The sequence below is a fragment of the Mytilus edulis genome, chromosome 5 (assembly GCF_963676685.1).
Source record: "Mytilus edulis chromosome 5, xbMytEdul2.2, whole genome shotgun sequence".
NCBI classification, from domain to species: domain Eukaryota; kingdom Metazoa; phylum Mollusca; class Bivalvia; order Mytilida; family Mytilidae; genus Mytilus; species Mytilus edulis.
This window is the reverse complement of record NC_092348.1, coordinates 95,201,132-95,225,439: the sequence shown is the minus strand read 5'-3', so window position 1 is coordinate 95,225,439 and position 24,308 is coordinate 95,201,132. Positions and strand designations below refer to the sequence as shown.

At 31.2% G+C, this 24,308-nt stretch overlaps 1 protein-coding gene across 4 annotated transcripts; it reads right to left on the bottom strand.

Annotated features, from left to right (window-relative positions):
• Nucleotides 1–423: 423 nt before the first annotated feature.
• On the bottom strand, nt 424–24,088 carry LOC139524859 (lipid scramblase CLPTM1L-like). Of its 4 annotated transcripts, XM_071319971.1 has the most exons (19): nt 23,943–24,068; nt 21,497–21,685; nt 20,409–20,509; nt 19,862–20,045; nt 18,761–18,882; nt 18,070–18,142; nt 16,844–16,961; nt 12,643–12,737; nt 11,982–12,028; nt 11,834–11,871; nt 11,089–11,192; nt 10,099–10,164; nt 9,663–9,713; nt 9,132–9,214; nt 8,342–8,376; nt 5,645–5,700; nt 5,155–5,199; nt 4,638–4,753; nt 424–3,754 (listed from the first exon to the last, which is right to left on the bottom strand). In XM_071319971.1, the coding sequence occupies exons 1-19, from the start codon at nt 23,949–23,951 to the stop codon at nt 3,670–3,672; spliced, it is 1,617 nt and encodes a 538-aa protein (XP_071176072.1). In that variant the 5' UTR covers nt 23,952–24,068; the 3' UTR covers nt 424–3,669. The 4 variants fall into 4 exon arrangements, with proteins under 4 accessions (XP_071176072.1, XP_071176073.1, XP_071176071.1 ...); XM_071319972.1 differs by lacking the exon at nt 11,834–11,871 and having other exon boundaries at nt 11,944–12,028; nt 23,966–24,088; XM_071319970.1 differs by lacking the exon at nt 11,834–11,871 and having other exon boundaries at nt 11,944–12,028; nt 23,943–24,085.
• Between the last annotated feature and the right edge of the window lie 220 nt (nt 24,089–24,308).

The window sequence follows — 24,308 nt, the reverse complement described above, 5'->3', positions numbered from 1 at the left end:
TCATCAACAACATGAGGTTTTAACGATCTTGACAAACTATATAGACCTCATATGGTTGGTTTCAAAATGCCATTATTTTCCAAGTACATCAACAACATAATTTTTCAAATTACATAAAATATCTGTCTTGTGGAGAGTTATCTCATTGGTAATCATACCACATCTTCTTATTTTTATGTATTAGTTCTATGGATAATTAGTTAGAATGATTTAGGGTGGTTATTTTAATACACATATAATATCTCTATGTCAGTGTGACAATATGAATTTGTCAAAACTGACACAACTGACCTAAAATTGGCCTTTTACATAAAGCTATATCATATTTTGTCTTCATCAATTAAAATATATTATTTTTAATGCCTAACTTCCAATAGACAACGTATATTTGTTATTAAATATTTAATTAATATTCAAGGAGCCAGTCATAAAAGCTTTATTTAAAATGTAATCATTTCAACACTCATGAAAATAAATGCATATTTAACTGTTTTAAATTATTTTAATTTTAAGAACAAAAATCATTCATTTCTGATTTCTTTCTTTTTTCTTTCACTTTCTACAGCTCAGGTAAAAACTGAAATTCCATTTTGTTGGACAAAGTGTTTATCAATAATACATCAGGTTAATACATCATGGTCACTAATTAAAAGTAAAGAGACATAACTGTAATAATAATTATGACATATTATTTCCATAAACAATTATTGATTAATATTATTGGATAATACAACAATATTGTCATAAATAACATATACTTTGTAGACAATGACATCACTCACACAAATTTATTTTAGGGATTACAACCTAATAACAAATTAACTTAAATCATGGACGTTCGGTCATTAGTTTTCCTTCAAACATTAAAGGACACCTGAGATTAATCTCAGATCTAGAAGACATCTGGAACAAGCTACTGCAAATTCAGAAATTATTGCGAAAAATGTGACAGGGTTATAACCGCAATAATTTTTTATATGAATAAAACAGGATTTTTCTCAATATTGCAAAAATCAAAATCGCACTTTAGCCCAAAATGACAAAATCGCAATAATAAATGCAGGCAATAATTTTGAATGAACAGTATTGGTACCAAAAGTATTAAGTCTAACCGTTTGTATTTCTACAGCTAAAAATATATTTATTGAACATATTATAGAAGGAAATCTTTTTAAAATCACTACAAAACTTAAATTTAAATTAAAAATAAGTTTTCCTATATAAATGAGGAAAAAAATGGTGGAAACAGTTTTTCAATATATAAATGAATAAAATGCACATAATTGAGGAAAAATGTAGAAACTTAAGTTTAACTATTCAGCTCATTTTGGTATTCATAATTTCAGTAGTGATTTTTCTTCATAAAATATTGCATTTGCATTAATTAGATCCTACTCTAAATGCATACATTAATTTCTGAATTTACAGTATTGGAATATCATGAAAATGAAACAAAATGGTAAGAATGTCCTGCAATACTCAATGCAGCATAATATGTTTGTCAAATAAAACACTTAATAATAAATTAACATAATATCATTTACTGATGAATTTGTAAACCAATTAAGAAATAGATGCTAGAAAACAGATGAAGATGAATAGCACTAAAGAATAAGATGCTAAAAATTAAAGTACAAGTACACAAATATAACAAGATGATACATCAACATAATATCATTTACAGGACAAGGACGTCTGGTTTATTTTAAATGTTTGAAGCCCTAAAGCAGATATGTTTGACGAAATTCAATCATTTATACACTTATAACTGACACACTAACGTACAATGAACATTTGAAGAATGTAAATTAATAGGTTTATAAAACATCAAAGGGCAAGAGAATGGCCTTATTAATTCCTTCCCTTGGCTTGATCAGAGAGTGTGTCCAGAAATTTATAGACTAAAAAACTGCTAAAAATAGATTCATATGCATAAAATTGATTATTATGGGAAAATTTCTCTCTCACTAAATTTGTCATTTCATTTAGAAAGTATCTTAGGATTATGAATAACAGGTTGGATATGTCAATGAAAAGTCAACTCAACAACTCACAAAACCCAAAGATTTCTCAAGGACAACATACAGTTGTTATGCATTACATAGATCATAACTGCTATTTAAAGCACTTAGATTTTTAGGGCTATTATGGATATTCCATTTTGTGAACAATAGAAAAAAGGACTAAAAATCTGATTTTTACCATTTTGGTCCATGGAACATTGCAGCAATACCAATTAAAATTTAATAAACACAACACATGCACCTTCAAAAATGCATATATTTTTCCTTCTCTAAATTTTTGAATTACATGTAGAAGATATTACATATGAGATATTATTTAAGTATAAGACACATAATTAAGAATTAAAGTGATATAGTTTGATTGCCAACGAAACAATTATCCACAAAAGTTCCAAGAATGGGGAAGTAACTTGTTTACAGTGTACTGTATGGCCTTCAACCTTGAGCAAAACCCATACAAAGGATAACAAAAGGTGAAAATTCAGGACCTGATTAAGACAAGTTTTTTTTTATAAATCATAATTATATTGAAGATGATATACATGATATAGCTGATTTGATGTAACCTGGAATATTGTAACAAAGCATTGAAACTATTTTTGATACCAAATAAGGTTATTTTTATAACATGTATATACACACTAACCACTTAAAAGCATGTATAAAACCAATTAAACCTTATAAAACAATAACCATAATACAACAACACGCACTTTATATTTTAACAACACATTTAGGTTACAGATTTAATTTAAAAACTTGCGCTCATTCAGTTTTAAAATACTGTAAACCAACTTATTTTCGTGGATACTTTATTTCACGTTTTACGATTTCTAGTCCACTTCCCAGCTTTTTAATTTCGCAATTTTCTTATTGACTTGATAAGTAAAGATCCAAGTTATACATATTCGCGATGATTTATATTCCTCTTATTTTTCTACCTGTGAATGTCACGAAAATAAATCGCTCGCGAAAAATAAGTGGGTTTACAGTAAACAGAAAGATTTGTGCTTTTATAAACAATGATTTATCAGTTTTCTTCCAAATGTGCCTCAGTCTCAAAGTCATTTACCTCATTGATCCTTATCTATCTGCATAGATCAATCCAACTTTACAATTCTGCCTTATTTGGAAATTTGTGGCAATCCATGTGTAATGAGGCAGGCCAAGTACTTGCATAACAAGTCTCGAGTTTCTTCAGACAATTTTGGTCATTTTTAAAAAGCATAACACCCTACATCTATGTTAATTTATTTAGGAAATATGCACTTTAAATAAATCTCTGCAGTGTTGTCAAACAAAGTACACCAATAGATGAGAATATTACCCTTATTTTTGGTACAATGAGTTGCATTTATATATCAGTATCATTTTACTGACAAATAGTTTGATATTCTAGTCCAAGTCAACAACTTTTTGTTGGAGGAAATATTAAACTACATGTATACAATTGCCCAATTCTATATAATGTTCTCCTCTACATTGCAATACTTTCTAGATGAAATGATCATAATTGTTCTCTGCAACATTGACTAAATCATGGGGATTATTCTTTAACCTTTACAGAAATTATGTTCTTTCATTGTTATGAGGTCTAAGATCTTTGGTTTAAGAGTTGCTAATTGTTAAGTCTTAGGTTTAAAAATTATTTGGTCTTTTTTGTTTCTCCCTCTTCATCATCATAAGACACACCAAATTCATTGACTCTCTTCATATCAACAGGGTATAACCTGAAATAGAATTATGTAAATATTAGGTAAATAATAAATACTTTTACCGGGTTGTTGACTATTGACTATTTTGAAATAATGTATTTTTAACAGATGCTTTCTAGAGATTACTATGCTAAATATCAGTAGACAGTTCATCAGAATTGAACTTTGGGGTATAGAAATTGAGCCTACTTTCTCCCACAGAGCGTTAAGACACCCACCATGGTGACCTGACTATTCACACATGAAGTGAATGTGGTTGTACAGGATGCATCAAATACCGAAAAGTCTGATTACAACTGAAACAAGAATGTGTCCATAGTACATGGATGCCCCAATCTCACAATCACTTTCTATGTTCAGTGGACCGTGCAATTGTGGCCAAAACTCTAATTTATCATAAGGAACATGTATACAATCTTTCAAGTTGATAGGACTTCAACTTCAGCAAAAACTAAATTGACCAAAAACTTTAACCTGGAGCGGGACAGACTGATGAACGGACGCACAGACCAGAAAACATAATGCCCATAAATAGGGCATAAAAAAGCTAGACTGCAAGCATGACTATAAACACTTGTGAATGGTATCTTAAGAAGTGGCCTTTTTGGGAAAGCTTTTGCTTAATTTTCAATCCCTTGCCACATATTCATCAATTTTCTGAAACAGTCAACATGTTTTTCTATTTTGTGACTCACAATTTGCCCATTTGTTGCCTTTTTGTGTCTCTGGTCCCATCATTCATAATGGGACCATATTCTAAGAGGATGGGCCTACACTCAATATCCTTATCTTCTAACTATTGCCATACATGAAATATTTCATACAGATTCTAATCGAACCCCTTTAATTTTTCTATTTTGTCTAGTTAAATTTACAAATCTTCCTGAGTCAAACTTACCATCTTTGGTATAAATAAACAACAAAAACGAGATCATCTCTAAAACAGGCAAGTCTATGAGCTGTTGGCATGGTGATTATAAATGCAAATATGTCATCTATAAATGTGTTGAAAGCCTGAAATAATAAGTTTTTTAATTTATTTCGAAGTTTTTTCAGGAGACAAAGATATACAATGTTAAATTCTTTATGGTAAAATATTTATAACAGCTCAAATCTTTGATGGTTCTGATTTATTAATGTTTTCACTCAGACAAAATGACTATAACTTTTTCTTATAATGTAAAAACATTTAACATTGAATATACATTTAAATAAACAAATAAGAATTCATGAAAATCTAATTGTTTCCAAATATTTTTATTTTTTTTTATTAATTTTAGAATGCATCATGTACATGTCAAAAGTTTTAACGATTACAATTAATGTTTCACATTCAGGAACATTATCAAAGACAAAAAATGTTGTGATATCATGTAAAATATCAAAGAATATCTGACTAACTAATTTTCAATTACCTTATACATGAAGGCTCTCCATGGTAGATGTGCTACTGACTTCAACTGAAATGGAAACATTACTTATCATAAGTAACAATAAATCTGTTAGCACAGGTATGTTGTCTTGCATGTAAGTATAGTTTGATTGGGTTTATTGATGTATAAACTTGGCCAACTCACTAACAAATGAATACAGTGAGATTGACTATGTAAAGTTTGTGACTGAGAGGCTGCATTTATATATCAATAAATTTTGTACTACTTATAACTCTGATGAAAACTTAGAGGCAGCTGAATCATTCTTTAGTAACAAGACCATGCTTAGTAGTCTTACCAATATTTCATATACAGACATTACTAATTAGACCTAATACAAAATGTGTGTGTATCGGTATATTAACAAAACTTAAATATACTTTGAATGTGTATATAAGGTATTGTAGTTTTTTTTTTAAACGTAAAGGTATTCATGTTACTGTGTTAATTATATTCAAATATACATACTTACTTTATAATTAACAAACAATTGTGGTAACATAAACAAAAATCCAAAGGCATATACACCTAAAAAACAATAGTATAGTTTAATATGAGGCAGGAATTACCTGTGAATGGGGACGAAGTCTATGATTTTTTTTTTAAATCAACAATGTTAAAAAGAGACGGAAATACCGTAACGTTTCCGATTTTGGTTCTGTTGTTAGAGATTTTAGTTGTGACATTATTTAAGTTATGACGTCATATTCAATGTAAACAAAGAAAAGCTGTCATCAGGTAACGTTTTTTTAATAACAAACATTTTTTTTTTAATTGAATTAGTATTAGTTCCTTTCTTAGACTGATAAAAATACATTTTATTCAAAGTCTCATGCAAACAAGACCGGAAACGGAAGTAGATTTCTGCGCCGATCTGGAAATTCAAAAACACGACAAAAAAAAATTGAACAATTTTAAGTTGATTAGTATAATGAAAAATTCGGGAAATTTTCCCGATTTTTTTTTTTTTTTTTTTTTTATTGAATTTTCTACTGTAATAGGGGACTTCGTCCCCATATTATGTATATAGTAATAACTACAAGTAAATTGTATGTGTAATACATTCAATCGCAATTGTGCTGTATCAGTCAGCCGTGAGAATTTCGATATTAGTCGTAATTGCAAAGGATTTATAAAACCCCTAATCAGTACAGTATGACATCACATCATAGATAAAAGTCACAGTTTATTTTAATTATTTATTCATTTAAATAAAAGGATTGTCAACAGCCAGAGTCTATGTTTGGATCTCCTCTCCTCGATGTCTCCTCTAAGTCATAGTTGCAAGGCTAATTCAAAACCCTAATCTGTATAATATTTTACAATGTACAAAATATCAATATTTGTACTTGATCAATTAATAAAGTGCATATGATATGGCTTTTCAATATCCCTCACCGTACCAACCCTTAACATATATAATCCCAAGAGACCTGCAAGAAGGGTTATATTGGTTAAAGGGTCTACACAGATGTGATATTGAAAAACCCATATGATATTCTCTATTTATTCTATATATTACTTTATTTTAACAGATATTATTTAACATAAACCATAATATCTTCAAGGAATATAAAAGTATAATCATTGGTTTTAAAAAATTTTAGTCAAGTATTAAGGCAGTCATAAAATTCATTCATACATTAGAATATTTACAAACTTTGTCAAAATGAAATTATCACTGATTGATTGTTGATTTCTTAAAAAACAGTGGCAATTAAATGTAATTTTGCTTTGATATTAAAAAAAAAACGTAATTTAGAGATATATTTGTGTCTTTGTCAGATTATAGTTATGATTGATTAACTGTTTCTAGCTTAACGCCCAATGGCAATATAAGTACACGTACATATGTTATGCATTTTAATTTTTTTTATTAGAATATATGTCTTAAAAACTACAGAATGTAAAAAATCCCCATACTGTGAATTCAGTTTTCTTCCTCTGATACCAAATTTTGGGGATTTCATTGATACAGGCTTAGTGAAATTTAACTGTTCAGTGATGTACAAATTTGCTCTTGTATCAAAGTTTGACAAAACCATGAAATCATATATCCACAAAGCTGCAAGATTTCCTCAATCAACAATAATTGGTACCCATGAAAATGAATTAATACTGTACATTATTCTATTAGGATTGCATATTGAAAAACACAATCATGTAAAAAAATTCACAAGAAAACTAAAAAGAAAAAGCATTTTTTAAAAAAAGTATGAAAAGATAGTTGATATTTAATGTTTTCAACCAAACAAAAAATTGAAGTCTTCAATCATCTTTTCTTGCAAATCTTCTTCAATTAAAAGGTAAATGTTTCTGATTATATAATGTTTATTGAAAGTTTTTATTCAGTCTCCTTTGGAATCCTTTATGACTACATGTATATCATATTAAGGATGTCCTTATGTGAGGTTTTGGAAATTGTGTTAGATTTTCAGACTCCTTAGTTTTTACATGGTAAAAATTTTGCCCCATAACACCCATTTGTCTTTTCATAGAAGACTTCATTAGATCATAAAGGTCATTTACCAAAATTTACGCAGATTCTAGATTTTTTTTGTCATTTGATTTAAGACACAAATAATACCAATGCAAATATAAGGTAAAAGTAAGAGTCAGCCTTTTCTCGCTGTTTTTAAAACTCAAATATCTCAAAAAGGACCTCTATAAAATTTTGCCCCATAACAACTCATTTATCTTTTCATAGAAGACTTCAATAGATCATAAAGGTCATTTACCAAAATTTAAGCAGATTCTAGATTTTTTTGTCATTTGATTCAAGACACAAATAATACCAATGCAAATATAAGGTAAAAGTAAGAGTCAGCCTTTTCTCGCTTGTTTTAAAACTCAAATATCTCAAAAAGGACCTCTATAACCTATCAATATTTTTAGCTTATTTTGTTTCTTAACTAACGTAATGCTCTTTCCACTTATAGCATCAATTTCAAAATCTTGATTTATTCATTTTCACATATAAAGTACATCCTTGAAATACCAATGTATATTTCTTGCTATTTGGTTGGGTTGTTGTCTCTTTGACATTCACAGTTGACAATACCACTATAGAGAGGGTAAAGCACCTTTATCAAGACTCCAGGATCTGTTTTTTTTTAAGGCCGGGATTTCGGGATCAGGACCCCTCCCACCCCCTTCACTATATACCTACCATTAACCAGACTTTGTATACACCAGGAATACCAACTGAAAAACACACCAAAACCAATTAAAATCCAATCATAATTAAAAATTTATCTAATCTTACATTTTCTTACTAGTGAACTAGTGATAAAATGAAATGCATAAGTACAGTCAAAATAAAATCTCCTTTACAAAACTAATATATACATGTATATCTTTTCAGTAAAGCTTTAATTCAAATGTGCTTGATTTAACAATCCAACTTTCCATTGGAGTAGCTAGTTGAATGAAAAAAATATTGTTTTCACAAAATGTTTGCTGAACTGGAAAACATGGTGAATGTGAAAACTGTTTTTTTTAGGACATCAAACAGTGAAGGTAGAAGGACATTGTGTTTACTGGAAGCTGGGTGACATTATGAAAACAGAAAATAGAAAGTATAAAAAAGTTATTTTGACTTAAAACTTTTATTCCTTTTTAAGTATATGCAGGGTGTGTACATGAATTTTTTCAATGATGCATTTTATTGTTTTGCGTGTTTCTTGTTTTTCATTACATATAATTTAGACTTGTTTTAACCCTAGTAATTTTTGGGGCCCTTTTAGCTTGCTGTTTGGTGTGAGCCAAGGCTCCGTGTTCAAGACCATACCTTGACCTATAACATTTTACATATTGTGACTAGGATAGAGTGTTATCTAATTGGCACTCATACCACATCTTCATATATTTTATGTAAGATTATCTCCCTTTGGAAGTTTCTAAGATAGAATTCATGTCAAGAAAAGTTACTCATTGTTAACTAAGTAGTTATTATTTACCTTTTATGTGGAACATAAAATAAAGAGTAGATGGCGCCACCTATCACTAATGGCAACAATACAAAGGATAAATACTTCATTGCCTGTAAAACAAAATGAAGATACATGCATGTTTTTCTGTACAAATTTCATAGATGCTAAAATTTTGCATCTCACATCTGTTTCAAGACCAACTCAAGTACTGTCGTCTTTTAAAATTAAAGTATGTAACCAATACTCTAAAAGAGTAGCGCTGTAAATAATAACAAAGAGATACCATGTGTTTTTAAACAGAACATCAGATTATAAGGTAATTTATGTCATCATATAAAACCTGGATACACATTGTGTTGACAATAAAAATGTTTTCAAATGCCTGGAGCAGTTTTAATAAAGTATTGAACTTCATAATATGTCTTTATTTGTCTGTATAATTAAAGATTTGTCTCATTTTAGTAGTATTCGCTAGATTTTTGTTCAAAAAATCGAATATTGCTAAATACTGTTGTTGTCAATTAAGCGTTATTGTTCTGTTATTGTACCATGTCTTACTAGAGAATCAAATGCTTCTGTTTCTTTTTCTTTGTCTGATGTTGAACCAATCTAAAATATAACATTTAAACTCTTTAATCAAAGCTACAAAGATTGATATCTATTTCAGATTAAAAAAACCTGAGTATTTATAAATGTAATTTCACGGATTTGTTCTTTCTCTTTTTTCTCTCTCCATCTTTTCAATATACATAAAAAATCATATGATTTACTTAATCTTCCTTTAAGAACAAGTGTATTTAAAAAGCTTACTTTTTCTAAATTGCAATCTTTGACATATAATTTCAATTTTTTTTTTATTTATCATTGCATATCTTAACACTTCTGGAGAGTCATATAAAATACAAACATGATGAGTTACCAACTAGAATGTTTGGATATTTTTGTCATTAATGAATACACCATATCACTTCTTTACAGTTATAAAATAACTCACATCAAGCTTTGGTTTTCCATTTTCAAATCTAAATGAAACTTTGAAAGCTTTCTTTACTTTCCAGCCCTACAAAAGAAACAAGAATTTTATAATTTCATAAACAGATAGAACCATAATGTATACTTATTCTTGATAACATCAAATGAGTTGCGTTGGATAGAAATTAACCAAATGCAAATGAATATCAGTACATCTGTTAGCCTATTTCAACTTGAAATAATCGCTATGGAAAGTGTGTAACTGTTTGAAAATCAAGTTGTTATAAGAAGCATACAAAATTCAACAAATTTCTTTATTCATTATGCCTTTCAAGGTGCAAAAACCAATCAAAGCCTAATACATGAACAATCAGTACATGTATATGTGCAATTGCATAAGGTCAGTTTCTATCCGTTGCAGCTCAAAATGTAGATTTTACAAGCACAAATATCATTGGTCTGGCTATCATGGCTATGCTGGGGCACTGCTGGAACACTCATTTGCAACAGTAAAATCAATAACTGACACTTGCCAACAAATAGTATACAGTTATTCCTTAAAATACCTTTCTAAAATAAATTAAAATGTCAAAAAGTGACAGGTGAACAATTCATGAACAGACTTCTTCTACTATGCTGTTTGGACGCAGTCAAATGTGTTCCTGTGTTTGAGGCGTAATGCAAATGTTGCAATCAAATGGCAAAACTATATATAGACCATGACTGAGGATGCTGGGCCAAATGATCTCAAAGAATTAGACATGTAAATGCTAATGCATCTGTAGTTACAAACTGTTGCAGTAGTATATTTAGGCCAAAATTCAAAGTTCAAGGGGGCATAACTCCTAGAAAAAAATTTGAATCATTTGTTCATGTTGATAATATGCATAATCTACATAGTATGTCCTGATTATCTATAGTTTCATCAAATTCTGTTGTGGGGTTTCGGAGGAGTTGCAAAGACAAGAGTAGGGGTATAATAAACTGGTTTCCTGATCACATTAACACCTACCTCTATGAAAGCTCCAATTCCAGTTGGTATTAGTACCAATAAACTGGTTTCCTGATCACAAAGGTAGAAAAATATAATAACAGTTGACACACATCTCCATACAACTGAAATATACAAAAGATAAAAATGTAATAAGTCTCAAAAATAATACGTTGGTAATAAGAGAAATTAGTATAATGGTCAAAGTACTCAATTATTTCAAGTAACATTAGAATAGTAAAGAATGAGTGAGGATGAATTGGTACCATTAATCTCAACAAAAAAAGATAACAAAACAAGATCAATATCAGTACAATACATATAACTGATTTCATTGTACCTGAAAACTTTTGATCTGCTTTTGACATTTTGCAACACAGGTAATAAAAGCATCACCTGATCATCTTGCACATGGAAGCGAAAAAGATCTTCACTCCTTTCCTGCAGATACACAATGCCAAATCTCAATATACCTAGTTTCCCCCTCCCCCTCATTTCTGTTAAACAAGGAAATATATCTCAGTCTCTTTATGAAAATCTACATACCTGCCCTTGTAGACAAACCAACCATAGTTTTTCTTTGCCTCCAGTAGCTACTTACCTGCCCTTGTAGACAAACCAACCATAGTTTTTCTTTGCCTCCAGTAGCTACTTACCTGCCCTTGTAGACAAACCAACCATAGTTTTTCTTTGCCTCCAGTAGCTACTTACCTGCCCTTGTAGACAAACCAACCATAGTTTTTCTTTGCCTCCAGTAGCTACTTACCTGCCCTTGTAGACAAACCAACCATAGTTTTTCTCTGTCTCCAGTAGATACTTACCTGCCCTTGTAGACAAACCAACCATAGTTTTTCTTTGCCTCCAGTAGCTACTTACCTGCCCTTGTAGACAAACCAACCATAGTTTTTCTTTGCCTCCAGTAACTGATGTCATTTTTAAAGGCCAGAAAATCAAATAATAACTGAAATGAGTAAAATAAAAATATAAGTAAACAGATGCACTGTTAAAAGACTATCACATAAGACTGCATGACAACATACAACATATTTATATTTAAGTGAAGGAACATTAACCACGATATCTCTTTTACAGGGTCATAACTCATGGAAACTCCATTTCTTTCTAACATGTATACAGGAACTTTATAAAATGTCTGATTTCTTTAGGCAGTTTATACAAGAATTAGTAGAGGGAAAATGAAAATATATCTTAAAAAAAAAAATCAAAGTGCCATATTTTCAGTATATTAAGCATTGGGAGGCTGTATTATGATTTGGTTTTACTTCAATCATGGATAAAGGGAGATAACTACAAATTTAACTATCAATATAACAATAACATCATTGATATCAATTTAGAACAGATAATACATCAATGACAAATAAAGTAGTTTTCCTGACAAGTATGGGTATACATATACACATCATTCTGTAACTTGAATATCTGAGTATAAATGTCTTTAAATGTCCCTGATAGGATGCATATAATAATGAGTTCAATGTCTAAAAAAATAATAACTATCTAGTCAGACAAGAAAAACATTTTTTTTTCATTTTTATACAAAAACAAACTTACATGAAACGCAGATACAGCAAATGTTAACATCAGAAAATAAAAATTTGTGTCAACAAATATACCCTTCAGTTCATCAGAATCTTTCTCTGAAAATCCTGGAATTATATAATACACAAAAAATTACATTACTTTAAAACATTATATGGTCTATTTTGATCTCTTATATCATGTGAAATTCTATTTTATGACAGTCATTCTTTAATACTGAAACCTAGAGGTTCAGTAATATTTATAGAGAGTTTAACTTAAAATCAGCTCATTTATGATTTTTGAAATATCTATCAAGCTTTTCGTGTAAATCATCTGTAAAATAAATTGGACCTAATAGTACTGCAACCAGAGTTCATTTTTTAAAACTTTAATGGTCCGGAAGAACACACACCTAAATTATATATCGATGGAAAGAGGAAAACGTGTACAATAAGAAAAGTTGGGTCGTAAAAATCCAGAGTGGTCACAATTTTGTGAAATTGAGGTCAAAGGTCAGACTTAAAAATATCAACATTTCAACCACAAGGACAAAAAGGAGAAATATTCTGATATTTATTCAATAGAATGCTACAAAAACGATTCAATCATAAGCATATGGTATAAACGATGTTAAAACGACAAATTTGACTACTTATATGAAAAGCGGCCATTACAAAATGGCGTTGATTTGGAACCTTCTGATTTTTTTCCATTTAAGACATAGCAAAAGAAGAAGTGGCCTTGACCTTTTCACATCCATAAACTTTCATATTGTGTATAGTATTTCACTATAGTATATTACAGAATTATTTTCTAAAGTATAAAACAACAGTTTATCAAATTATTTCAATATTTTTTCTATCTTTGAAAAAAACAAAATTCAAGTGCTGAAACAGTGTTTTTAATTTTGCATCTTAAAGGTTGTGTATTTTGTGAAAATTAGTATCTAGTTATAGATAAATATATATTGTGTATTTGCAAAGTCTAGACAGCAGTTATAACACAAAATATACTATAGTCACCCGAGGCGAATGCGAGGTTTAAAAAAATTGAGTGTAAAACAAAGTCAGTTTGGTGCATGAACATTTTTTAGTGGGATAATCCTAGTAAAAAAGTTAACTCATTAATTTTTTAAGGGAAGGATGAAAAATTATACAATGCAATGCCAATTTTCTAATATTGTAATTCAAAATCAGTCATGATCCTTATATAACTTTTAAAAGCGACACACAATAGCTCAAGTATTCATAAAATAGTGACATGAATCAATCTCTTAGTCATCATATGCAGATTCAGTACGCGTATTAGCATTACAAGACACTTCCCTTTTTTATAAGAACAATTTCGGCGTAGGACAGAGTTTGTACAAAGCAAACACCGTTTTTGAGTACAAATGATATCTGGAGCGTAAATACCGTCATGATTCGGTCAAACTCGTCAGATATAGTCTTACCTTTGCATAGGAAACACAAAAGAAATGTGAGTACAAAGTTTCGATCAATGTTCGTGACCCATAGTCCCATATGCATATGCATGATGTATCTGCACTGCCAATCCAAAATGTAATGGGGCGAATGTTGCTACAGAAACGATTGATTTTGTAATAGCCATACATTTACGAATTTTAGTTATCTTTAGGGACAATATACGGTTCAGAAGCGTCTTTGGGTTATTTTTATCAATTAACTAACAAGTGAACTTTTGAGCCTAGGGTCCGTGTTGAAGACCAGACCGTGACCTATAATGGTTTACTTTTATAAATTGTGTTGTATCATTGGCACTCATACCACATCTTCCTATATCTATTAACAAGCTATGCGTTTCCATAGAAATACCAAAACGAGGACATAGCTCATAAGAGCACTGGTGGCAGGGTGAAGTAATTGTTCTTCTTTTAATGTATCTTTAATATTTTCAGACACACCTTGGTGTAATTCTGACAGTCTTAGCATAGACTTCAATTTTCCTGCAGCAGATATGGCATCCCCTAAATTGAGTTCAGAGCTAAACTCTATATTTCATACCCCTTGGCCCCACTGTGTCTGAATTTTAAGGTGTCACAATATCTAGTTAGTTCTGGAGTTTGGCAGTTTGTTAAGCATCAGAGACAATCTTGGGTAAAATTGATCGGTATATATAGAGGATGTGCTACATGAGAAAGGCTTTTTTTTTTATGGAAGAACAAATCACATCACTAACAATCGTTATTAATGAACTGACAGCAAGTTCAAATTCTAATTTTTCAGTAACTGTTTTACTTAATTGCACAGGTGTTGACTTCAATAAGTACTTGGTTATGCATGGATAAATGATTACTCACATTAATAAGCACAACTTAAAAGACTGCGCGAGATCGTATAAAAGTGTCAGGTTGTGATGATACATGTCGATCAGTTTGATCACATGTATGGATTTCTGTTGTTTCTAATTTAAAGTTCCCCAAGGGTGACTGGGGAAACGAAATATGGTCACTTGGTCTTCTCCCGACCGGCAGTAAAACGAAGTGGGGCGTTTTGGCTGTGTGGGATGTATCAAGTTCGCAGTCACGTCCGGTCAGAATGGGGACGTTAAGTCCGATGCCTCGTGTAAAGGGAGTGTCACGTTCTTTGCATGTTAAAAACCCTTGCATCAACTCTTTGAGGAGTCCGAAGGTGGCATGTTGCAATGGAAAATTTCTGTCCCAATCCAATATACCATCATTTTCCAGTGGCAGTCTAAATTTTCCCGATCATCATCCCGAATGGCCTCTATTATGACAAAACTTACCTATTGTTTTTATTGTTAACTTGTTCTCGTCCTGAACATGCATGTAATATTTGTCACTGGACGTTAAGCAACCAACAATCAATCAATCAATCTAATTTAAAGACGCAACAATTTTGCCTTCTGGTGCAAGTCTCATAACATCACTGATGATTCGCACACGGAAAGCAAAATATTAAGAGAAGTTGGTTTTAGCATCACCTTGTCACACACCAAATCTCTGCGAATCTTTAATAGTACTCCCCCCCCCCCACTTGCATGCATATTAATTGCTCTGAGGTTAAACATTGACATACAATGTATTTTCACACAGTCAACTAGTCATTATCCGGAAAAACCTCTTATCCGAAGGATTTGGTTAACTTTTATATAAAGTCAAAATTTTGTTAACAAAAATATAACTTATTTACAGAAAATACACGAAAGAACTACTATATATATTCAAATCAATCAAAAATAAATTAACTTCTCCTACAAAATCTACATAATCACATCGAAACTATCAAATTGATGGTGAAGGAAAAAATAAATGGTGGAGCTGATTGACGGATAGGAAATTTCCGTAATTAAAAAAGGTACAAATGATGTTTTTATTTTTGAGTTTTTAACAAAATTGTTTAGAATTTGCCCAACAAAATTTGCATGCAGTATCGCAATAATATGTTTTGTCCTCTGAAATGTCAAATACTATTTTTGAATCATATGTTTTCTCGTTTTCAAAGAAAAACGCGTTAAATTTCTATCTAAAAAAACAGCTAACTTTAAGTTAGAAAGTTTTACTTGGAGATGGTATTATATTTATGTCTTCATCATTCCGATGATCCTTGATGATATGTGCATAGAAAATATTTACGAAAATAGCGGGAAATTTAACCAAAAAATATATTTTTGGATTTTAAGGTAACTACCCAAAACCGTAAATTGAGGGGTACCCCCATTAAAGGGATAAAATACAAAAATGTGACCATAGAAACTTTTTACGACCCGACGAAAATTAAAATATAGATATTATTCTATCATTTAAAACAATTTGCAGCCGTGTGTTATTCCGGACCATTAAACTCGTTAACTAAGCGTCTTTTTCGATGTCAGTTGCAGTACTATAAGCATTTCAATCCTTAACTGTGCATATTACATTCAATTTTCGCATTCCGAATATACATGTAATTTCTTAATATACATGTAATATTAGACAGTGAACATTAAGTAGTCAATCAGATTCAATTTTGCATAGAGAAGCTTCATGCTTCTGAACTATTTTGTTTTTAAAACATTACAACAGTGTTACATGTGTAAACCGACACACTGGGGAACCTGAAAAGATGTTGGATTATACAAGGTGTCAGAATACTCAGGTTTTTTTCTGCAAGGATACACATATTTTGGGACCATCAGCATGTGTCTGTTAAAGCAGGATGTTGGAATACTCAGGTGTCAGATTAGACAGGTTACACTGTATGATAATTACCATAACTATGTAACTGGTCTATTGCTTGCTGCATGTGTTCCCAAAATCTCAATTTTCCAACAGATATAGGTGAATACACTACTGTCAGAGGTAAAGTGTGACTAGATTTGTTGATTGGCTGAAAACAAAAAAAATATACATAGTTACAGACCATCAAATATAGGTGAATATACTTTTGTCAGAGGTAATGTATAACTAGATCTGTTAAATGGCTGAAAAAGATGAAATTAAAAAAAAATCTATATTGATTGATTTTTGTGTTTTTAATGCCACTTTTGAGCACTGCTTTTGGCGACCAGTTTTTATTGGTGGAGGAAGCCGGAGTGGCCGAAGAAAACCACCAATCTTTGATAAGAAAATTGACAATCCTAGTCAATTAAGATTGGAGTCAAGTGTAACCACACAAGCAGGGTTCGAACTCACAACCTCAGTGTATACTTTCTAGTAATTTCAGAAGTAACTACTTAGATCACTCAGACACTGAGGCCCCTAAAAAATAAAAATAATCTATACATTTGTTCTTGAGTTTGTTACCTCTTCTACTGAATAATATTATCTGGGAGGACTTGGTATCAGTTTAAATTCCTCCACATGTTCATGTACCAGTTCCAAGTAGTTGTTCATCTCCAGTATCAGCCATTTATTTTCAGTTATTGGTATTGATTTTATTTACATTTTTTCAAATCTAATGGCTGTTTTGAGCTTGTTATGCCTCTGAATACTTTACCAAATGTTGAACTGTTCAATGAAGGGATTGATATAAAGTTTGTTTACATTGCGTTACTTTGTTGCTGTTGGAACCTAATTTCTCCTTTAATTGTAATATATAATAATAATAGATAAACAATGATTTTTATAACTATGGGTTCAGTGTTGTTTGTACAATCAATTCTGATTATGCAATAGCCATTTTTACATTGTAGACTTTACCTGAAAATCAAATAATTGATTAACTTCCAAAGACTGATCAACAATCATATAATGGATGACATGTGAAAACAATTAGAACAACCCTCAAACCGGCAAAGTATATCAAAGCATAAGAGCGCTGTATGTTGGATGTCAATGGTGAAGAAACAATAAATAAAAATTCAAACATATTGGAGCCAGCAAGAGATCCAACCTGTAACCTCCAGTGCTCCGGAGGAGCACACTACCAGACTACTCAGTAGATTTATTCCTATGGTGAATGTGCAATACCTATAAATGGTTGACAACTAACTTACCACTAAATCTTTTGTTCGGAAGGCCAACTGATCAATGTATAACATTGGTAAATAATCCCCATCTGGTGATGGTCTGTAAACAAAGTAAAATTATACGTATTAACTGCATTTAGCTTCTTGTTTTTTACAGAGAAAAAAGATATCAGAAATTTTCTGACTGAAATTCTATACCTTTCAATGTTTGAGGGTCCTGACTGACCCTGTGACCAAATTAATGGTCTTATCAAAAATATATTATGATCCCTTTTTAAGGAGAATATATGTATGCATACAGTTGACTCTCATTATCTTGAAGCCAGCCGGACCCAAAATATTGTGAAATACCTGTAGTTCAACTCAAACGTAAACTGAAAGTTTGACAGACCAAGGGACGCAACTCTAGCTTAGCTTCGTGAAGCTTTAATAGATCAGAATGGGTTGGGGATTGATATTCTGGTCTCAGGACGATGTATTTGTATGTTCCAGTCTTTTATTATTATAATAACATTTTCTTCTCTCATTTATTTCTTTGTAAAGTTACAATTTTTCACTGTGGTTTTAAGAGAGTTATTTCCAATGGATCTTTGAGTTATATACAGTTGAGTCAACCGAATTGAAGATAATTAACTGTATTATTCAATGGAATAAACATAAAATCAATTTTCACAAATTTTGCAAAGTTTTCAGATAGACATGTAAAAGATACACTTACTTTATTAGTCTATGAATCTCCATTGGCATGGCTCTCCTGTCAAACTGAATAGAATCAGCCATCACAGATATAATGACTCTCTGTCTAAGATGTGTGATAGGTATATCAGGACTAGTTTTATTCTGAAATAGAAAACAAAAAAAATTACAGAAATGTTGAAATTTAATATTTTTTTTCAACTTGATGGTAAAAAAGATTTCTTTTTACTTCTTTAAGCAGTTTATGATTTATCAAAGAATTCCTAGTATGGTACATGAAACAGACTAATGAACACCAAACAATTTGTAAAATGCGAACCTTATAAGTAAGTGAAATAGAAACATAATCAAGTTGGAAATTTCATTATGGAGAAATTTGATACAAAAAGTTTAAATGATTTCTTTTTGCTCTCTAATATTGATATGTCAACAAACAATAATTAAAGAACCCTTGCGGGAACACTCACAAACCCGAAGCCCCACTTTGTCACTGGACAAACAAAATCTCACCAGATTCCTAAGTTCAAGACTCTTAACTCTACAAAAGTCAACTGATAAAATCTTTCTTGTGTATATGCGTATTTACATATTATGTCCTCATTAACTACAAAGTTGCATGAAAATATGTTGTGTGGTTTCAGAGAAGTTGCTATGACAAACGGTTGCAATAGTATAATGAGGCCAAAATTCTAAGTTCAAAGGAGCAGTATTCCTAGAAAAAAAATATATCATAATTTCCTTATTATCTACAGTTTCATGAAATTTGGTTGTGTGGTTTAAGAGGAATTGAGATGACAAACTGTTGCAGTAGTATATTTTAGCCAAAATTCTAAGTTAAAGGGGCACAACTCCTAGAAAAAATTTGAATAGTACATTCCTGTTGATATACACATCTACATATTGTGTCCTTATTATCTAAAAAGTTTCATAAAATTTGTTGTGTGGTTTCAGAGGAGTTATGATGACAAGAACAGGACTGTTGGACAGACAGATGGACGGGTCAAAAACATTCTACCCTTTGAAACTTTGTTGAGATGGGTATAATTACTTGTGAAATGAATTTGAGTTTTAGGTCTGTATAATTGATTTTTGTGAGTGTATGCATACTGTATTATCCCTATACCTTGGCTGTGTCAGTCACCAAACTGAAGAACTCAGACTGTGGAAGTGAGTATGTAGTTATAGGTGTGTATTTGTATGATCCATACAAAGTTTGAAATGGATCCTGTCCCTTAGGTACTACAAAGGCATGTAGATACATTGTTCCATTGTTTCTCACTTTGTATGGTAAAGATATATTAACTGTCCTGAAATATACAAATTAAAACATCATGCATACAGTCATATATTGCTTTACAATAAAAATATTAAGAAATAAATCAATACAAAGTCTCATCCTGATATAGGAGTCTTGTGATAAAATTGATCTCAATTTGAGATACAAATGTACATTTCCGATCAGTTCAATTCAAATTTTCCTTTTACCTGTGGAGTCAAGCTTTTGATGTATGAGTATTTTCATCGGAGTCAAGTGCATCCACATGATCGGGGTTCCAACTCACAACCTCAGTGTTGACTGCCAAGTGATTACAGAAGTAAAACTTCTTAAACAACTTGGCCACCTAGGCCCCCTACACTTTTTGATGGTACACTTACAATTAGGTACTTACTTTTCTACAGTGTCATGGACATCAAATGTAGTATTTATCCACACAAGTTTTAAATCAGATTCCTTAGCTCCCATTCCTCTTGTAGATGTATAAACTTTGATCTATAAAAGTGGATGAATAATTCTCCATAAACATGATTAAATCAGATGCTAAAATTTCACGTTTTTAAAAACATGTATAAATAAGGGTTATATATTCCACATCCGCATTGATAAATAAGGGTCAACAATTCTACATTATGGATAAATAAAGGGCTGAATCTCTTAATAAACATGTATAAACAAGCAAGGGTCCGGAAACAGTCATATTTGCTAGACTAATTTGAAAACTGAAAAGTCCTAAAGGATTTATTGGGATTTGGTCTTCTTTTTTTTACAGAAATAAATTTCAGTCATTTCATTGAGATTGGGGGGCTAATATTCTACATAAACATGGGTATACAATGGCTACAATTCTATGTGAACATGGTAAATATGGATAAATAAGGAGCTAAAATCTGGTACTTACAATGGATATATGTAAGGGGCTAAATCTGTAAATAGACCTGGGTAAACCGGGTGCTAAAATTCTAAGTAAGATTTTTTTCACTGATTACCAGTACTTTTTTTATTCATAAAACTAAACCTGACTAGACAAAGACTTCAGGCTAATGTTAAAAGTAAGATGATTTCATTCCTTTTCTTCTTTTAAATATCTACATGGTACATGTGGGAATTGATAAAACACAAGTTCTGACAGATATAAACAGATATCAATTCTCTTTAATAAAAAGTTGAATTGTATTGTTTTGATATGTTACCTATATCTTTGGTTCAGATTGCTCATCTTTAAATGATGCTATATACTTTAACAGTGGTTACAAAAGAATAAAAAGTAAAGTACATACATGTAACAAAAATACTAAACTCTGAGGAAAATTCAAAATGGAAAGTCCTAATCAAATGGCCAAATCAAAAGCAGCAGACTGAAACCCATCAAACGAATAAATAACAACTGTCATATAAATTACACTCATATTCCTGACCTGGTCATTTGCTGGTTTGGCCATTTTCTTTTGTAGAAAATTGTGGATTAAGTAAGTTACTTACTTCTAATTTTGGTGCTGGTTTCCTATCTAAGTATGATGCTATACAAGATTTTGAATCTTTACATGGTGTTGGGAAGAATATACCAACTATAACCCACATGGAATGAGCTATGTAAGCTAGAAATATGACTGAAACTATTGCAGTAAATGATGGCTTCATCTTGGATTTCTGTGAGTTAAATGGTGGTTTCTGAAATAAAATATATATATACAGGTTACAAGTACTACATGTATATCAAAGAAATACTCAGTGGGACTTTAAGCAATGCTTTTAAGTTTTCATAAGCAATTAAGTTTCAGATAAAAGCAAAGAAAATAATCTTGGTCATTTCCATCATAAACCTGCATAAAAATTAAATTTTATAACTACTGGTAAAAATGAAAAAAAAAGGCTATCAAACATGTGGTTTTTTTTAACATTATATAGCATCAGCAACAACAAATAGTAAAAAGATCTATTACAGGTTGGGGAAGATCATCATATATATGTAGGACTCAAATCTATGGTGAGTTCCAAATCTATGGCAGATTACTAATCTATGGCAAATGTGACGTCATGCCATCCCAAATCTATGGCAGATTTTTTACAATCCTAATCTATGGCAAGTTTTGTAATTTCCTAATCTTTGGCGGATTTTTGTTGTGTCTAAATCTATGGAAAATGAATTGCAAATGGAAAATAGTGCAGTACAAATACGACCATTGACTTGAATTATTTAAACAAGTGAACATGTACGACAAAGGAAGCATGTCTATAAACATTTGTGAAATAAACAGTCAATACTAGTCAACAAAATCATGCGGCAAAAAAAAACCGTAAATGATGAATTCATAACATAAATACAGACTTCAAGATTGAAATGATGTGGCCCGTAAAAATAAACATTTTCAAATGTGGGCATTCATTTAACCAACTAGTAATTAACGTGAAGTCCCGTAACAAAAAAGAAGGTAGATTTTTAATTTAAAAAAAAGGGATAAAAAAATGAACAGTTCAAATAATATGTAATTCATTGTTCATGTTGTTATGACATCTTTTCTATTTGATGACGATGTAAATAAAATTGGTATCCGTTAATTTCATGTTTCACTTTATAAGCTTTGCCAACCGTAGACAGTAATCTAAATGTTTTCTATAATAACTCCTTTTCTGAAATATCCGTTACTGAAAAAAAAGCGGTGTCCTTGTTCATCGAGGACTTCGACCCATATAGCACATTGTGTCCCTCTTCGCGATAATAGGTCACATCTTTATTTAAACCATCAATTGAAATTGTTGTTTAGGGAAATAACTTAATCTAGAATGGTGTTCAAATCTATGGGTTCCGCCATCGTTTGCGGCAGCGACCATGTAATATGGCGTTATTCAATTGTGACGTTATATGTTAGATCTGCCATATATTTGGAGAAAACAAAAATCTGCCATAGATTTGATTTGTTTGACGTTTGTAACGTCACATTTACAATAGATTAGGAATCTGCCATAGATTTGGAATCCGCCATAGATTTGAGTCCTACATATATACTCCAAAACTAATTGTATGAAAAAAAACAAGAAGTCCCAACATCTGACAAAAATCATAAACATAACCCGAGTACATCCTTAACATCCAGTGGCAAATATTTCATGTCTGTTTAGGACTAAAACAAGATAGCAATATATACAATAGGTAGGTCTTGTAATAGAGGGCCACCCAGTATGATTGATTGATTAATTGTTGGTATTTTAACACCACTTTTGGGCTACTTTGTGGCCGTCAGTTTTTAAGGGTGGAAGAAGACTGAGTGAGCAGAGAAAGCCACAGGCCTTAGATAGGAAATCTGACAATCCTAGTCAATAAAGATTGGACAAGATTGTACCTGCATGAGCTTGGAACTCACAACCTTAGTGTTGACTAGCTGCTAGTGATTACAACAGTATAAGTACTTAGCTACTTAGACACTGAGGCCCTTCACCCAGTTTGAAGATACATGTACATTAGCTGCAGAACTGTAGCTCTTAAGTCCTTATGTTATTTTTTTACTATTTATGTCAAAAAATAACATACAATGTAAGGATCTAAGAGTTACGGTTCCGCAGCTACATGTACATTGAGCTGTCAAACTGTACCAATGCTCAACGCTTCCGGTTCGCAAAAAATAGAGTAATTGTGTAAGATAAACCAAAAATATACAAGCAAGTAAAATGTATAAAGTATGATAGAAAAAGAATAAATAATGAATAAAGCAAAATAAAAAAAGGGGGGGGGGGTACCAATTTAATCTTCGTTCATCTGGTATGAAGTTATATCGGATAGGAATAGAAATTTTGACTTGAAACAGGCCACCTTCAAATCCTTAAAGGGTTGTTGCAAGGGTATTAAGATGCAGAGCGAGGCACCATCTGTAAATGAGGGATCAGACATGGCCTCATAAAGAAATAAATAAGTGATTAGTGCATTTTTTACGTGTATCATTTCAAATGTTTTACTTTTCAGATTTCATAAATGATCTACATAAAGGCTGTCTAAGATGCAAATGTAAACTTTGACATTCAAAACTGTAAAATGTGTAAACAAATCATTGGCCACTCAGTCCCGGAAGTAAATTCAGAAATTAAATTATTAGCTAAATTGATTCTTCGGATCCGATACTATAGTGCTAAAACAATGAGTGTATGTTTCGAGAACAGGTTATCCCTTTTATAAATTATAAAATGTTTCAAGCTTTTTTTTTATCAGGATACATTTTGACAAATTGAAATTTACTGATACGAAAAAAGAAACGTTAGATATTCAGCTTATGGAAATTTGACAGTTTCCAAAAATTTAATG

Bases quoted from the DNA above. Each gene is read 5' to 3' on its own strand.
- LOC139524859 (XM_071319970.1), bottom strand. The intron at 20,510-21,496 runs GTAAGTAACTTA...CCACTTTTATAG, and splicing joins AACCAGCACCAAAATTAGAA to ATCAAAGTTTATACATCTAC. The intron at 12,738-16,843 runs GTAATTATCATA...ATATAATTCCAG, and splicing joins AGACCAGTTACATAGTTATG to GATTTTCAGAGAAAGATTCT.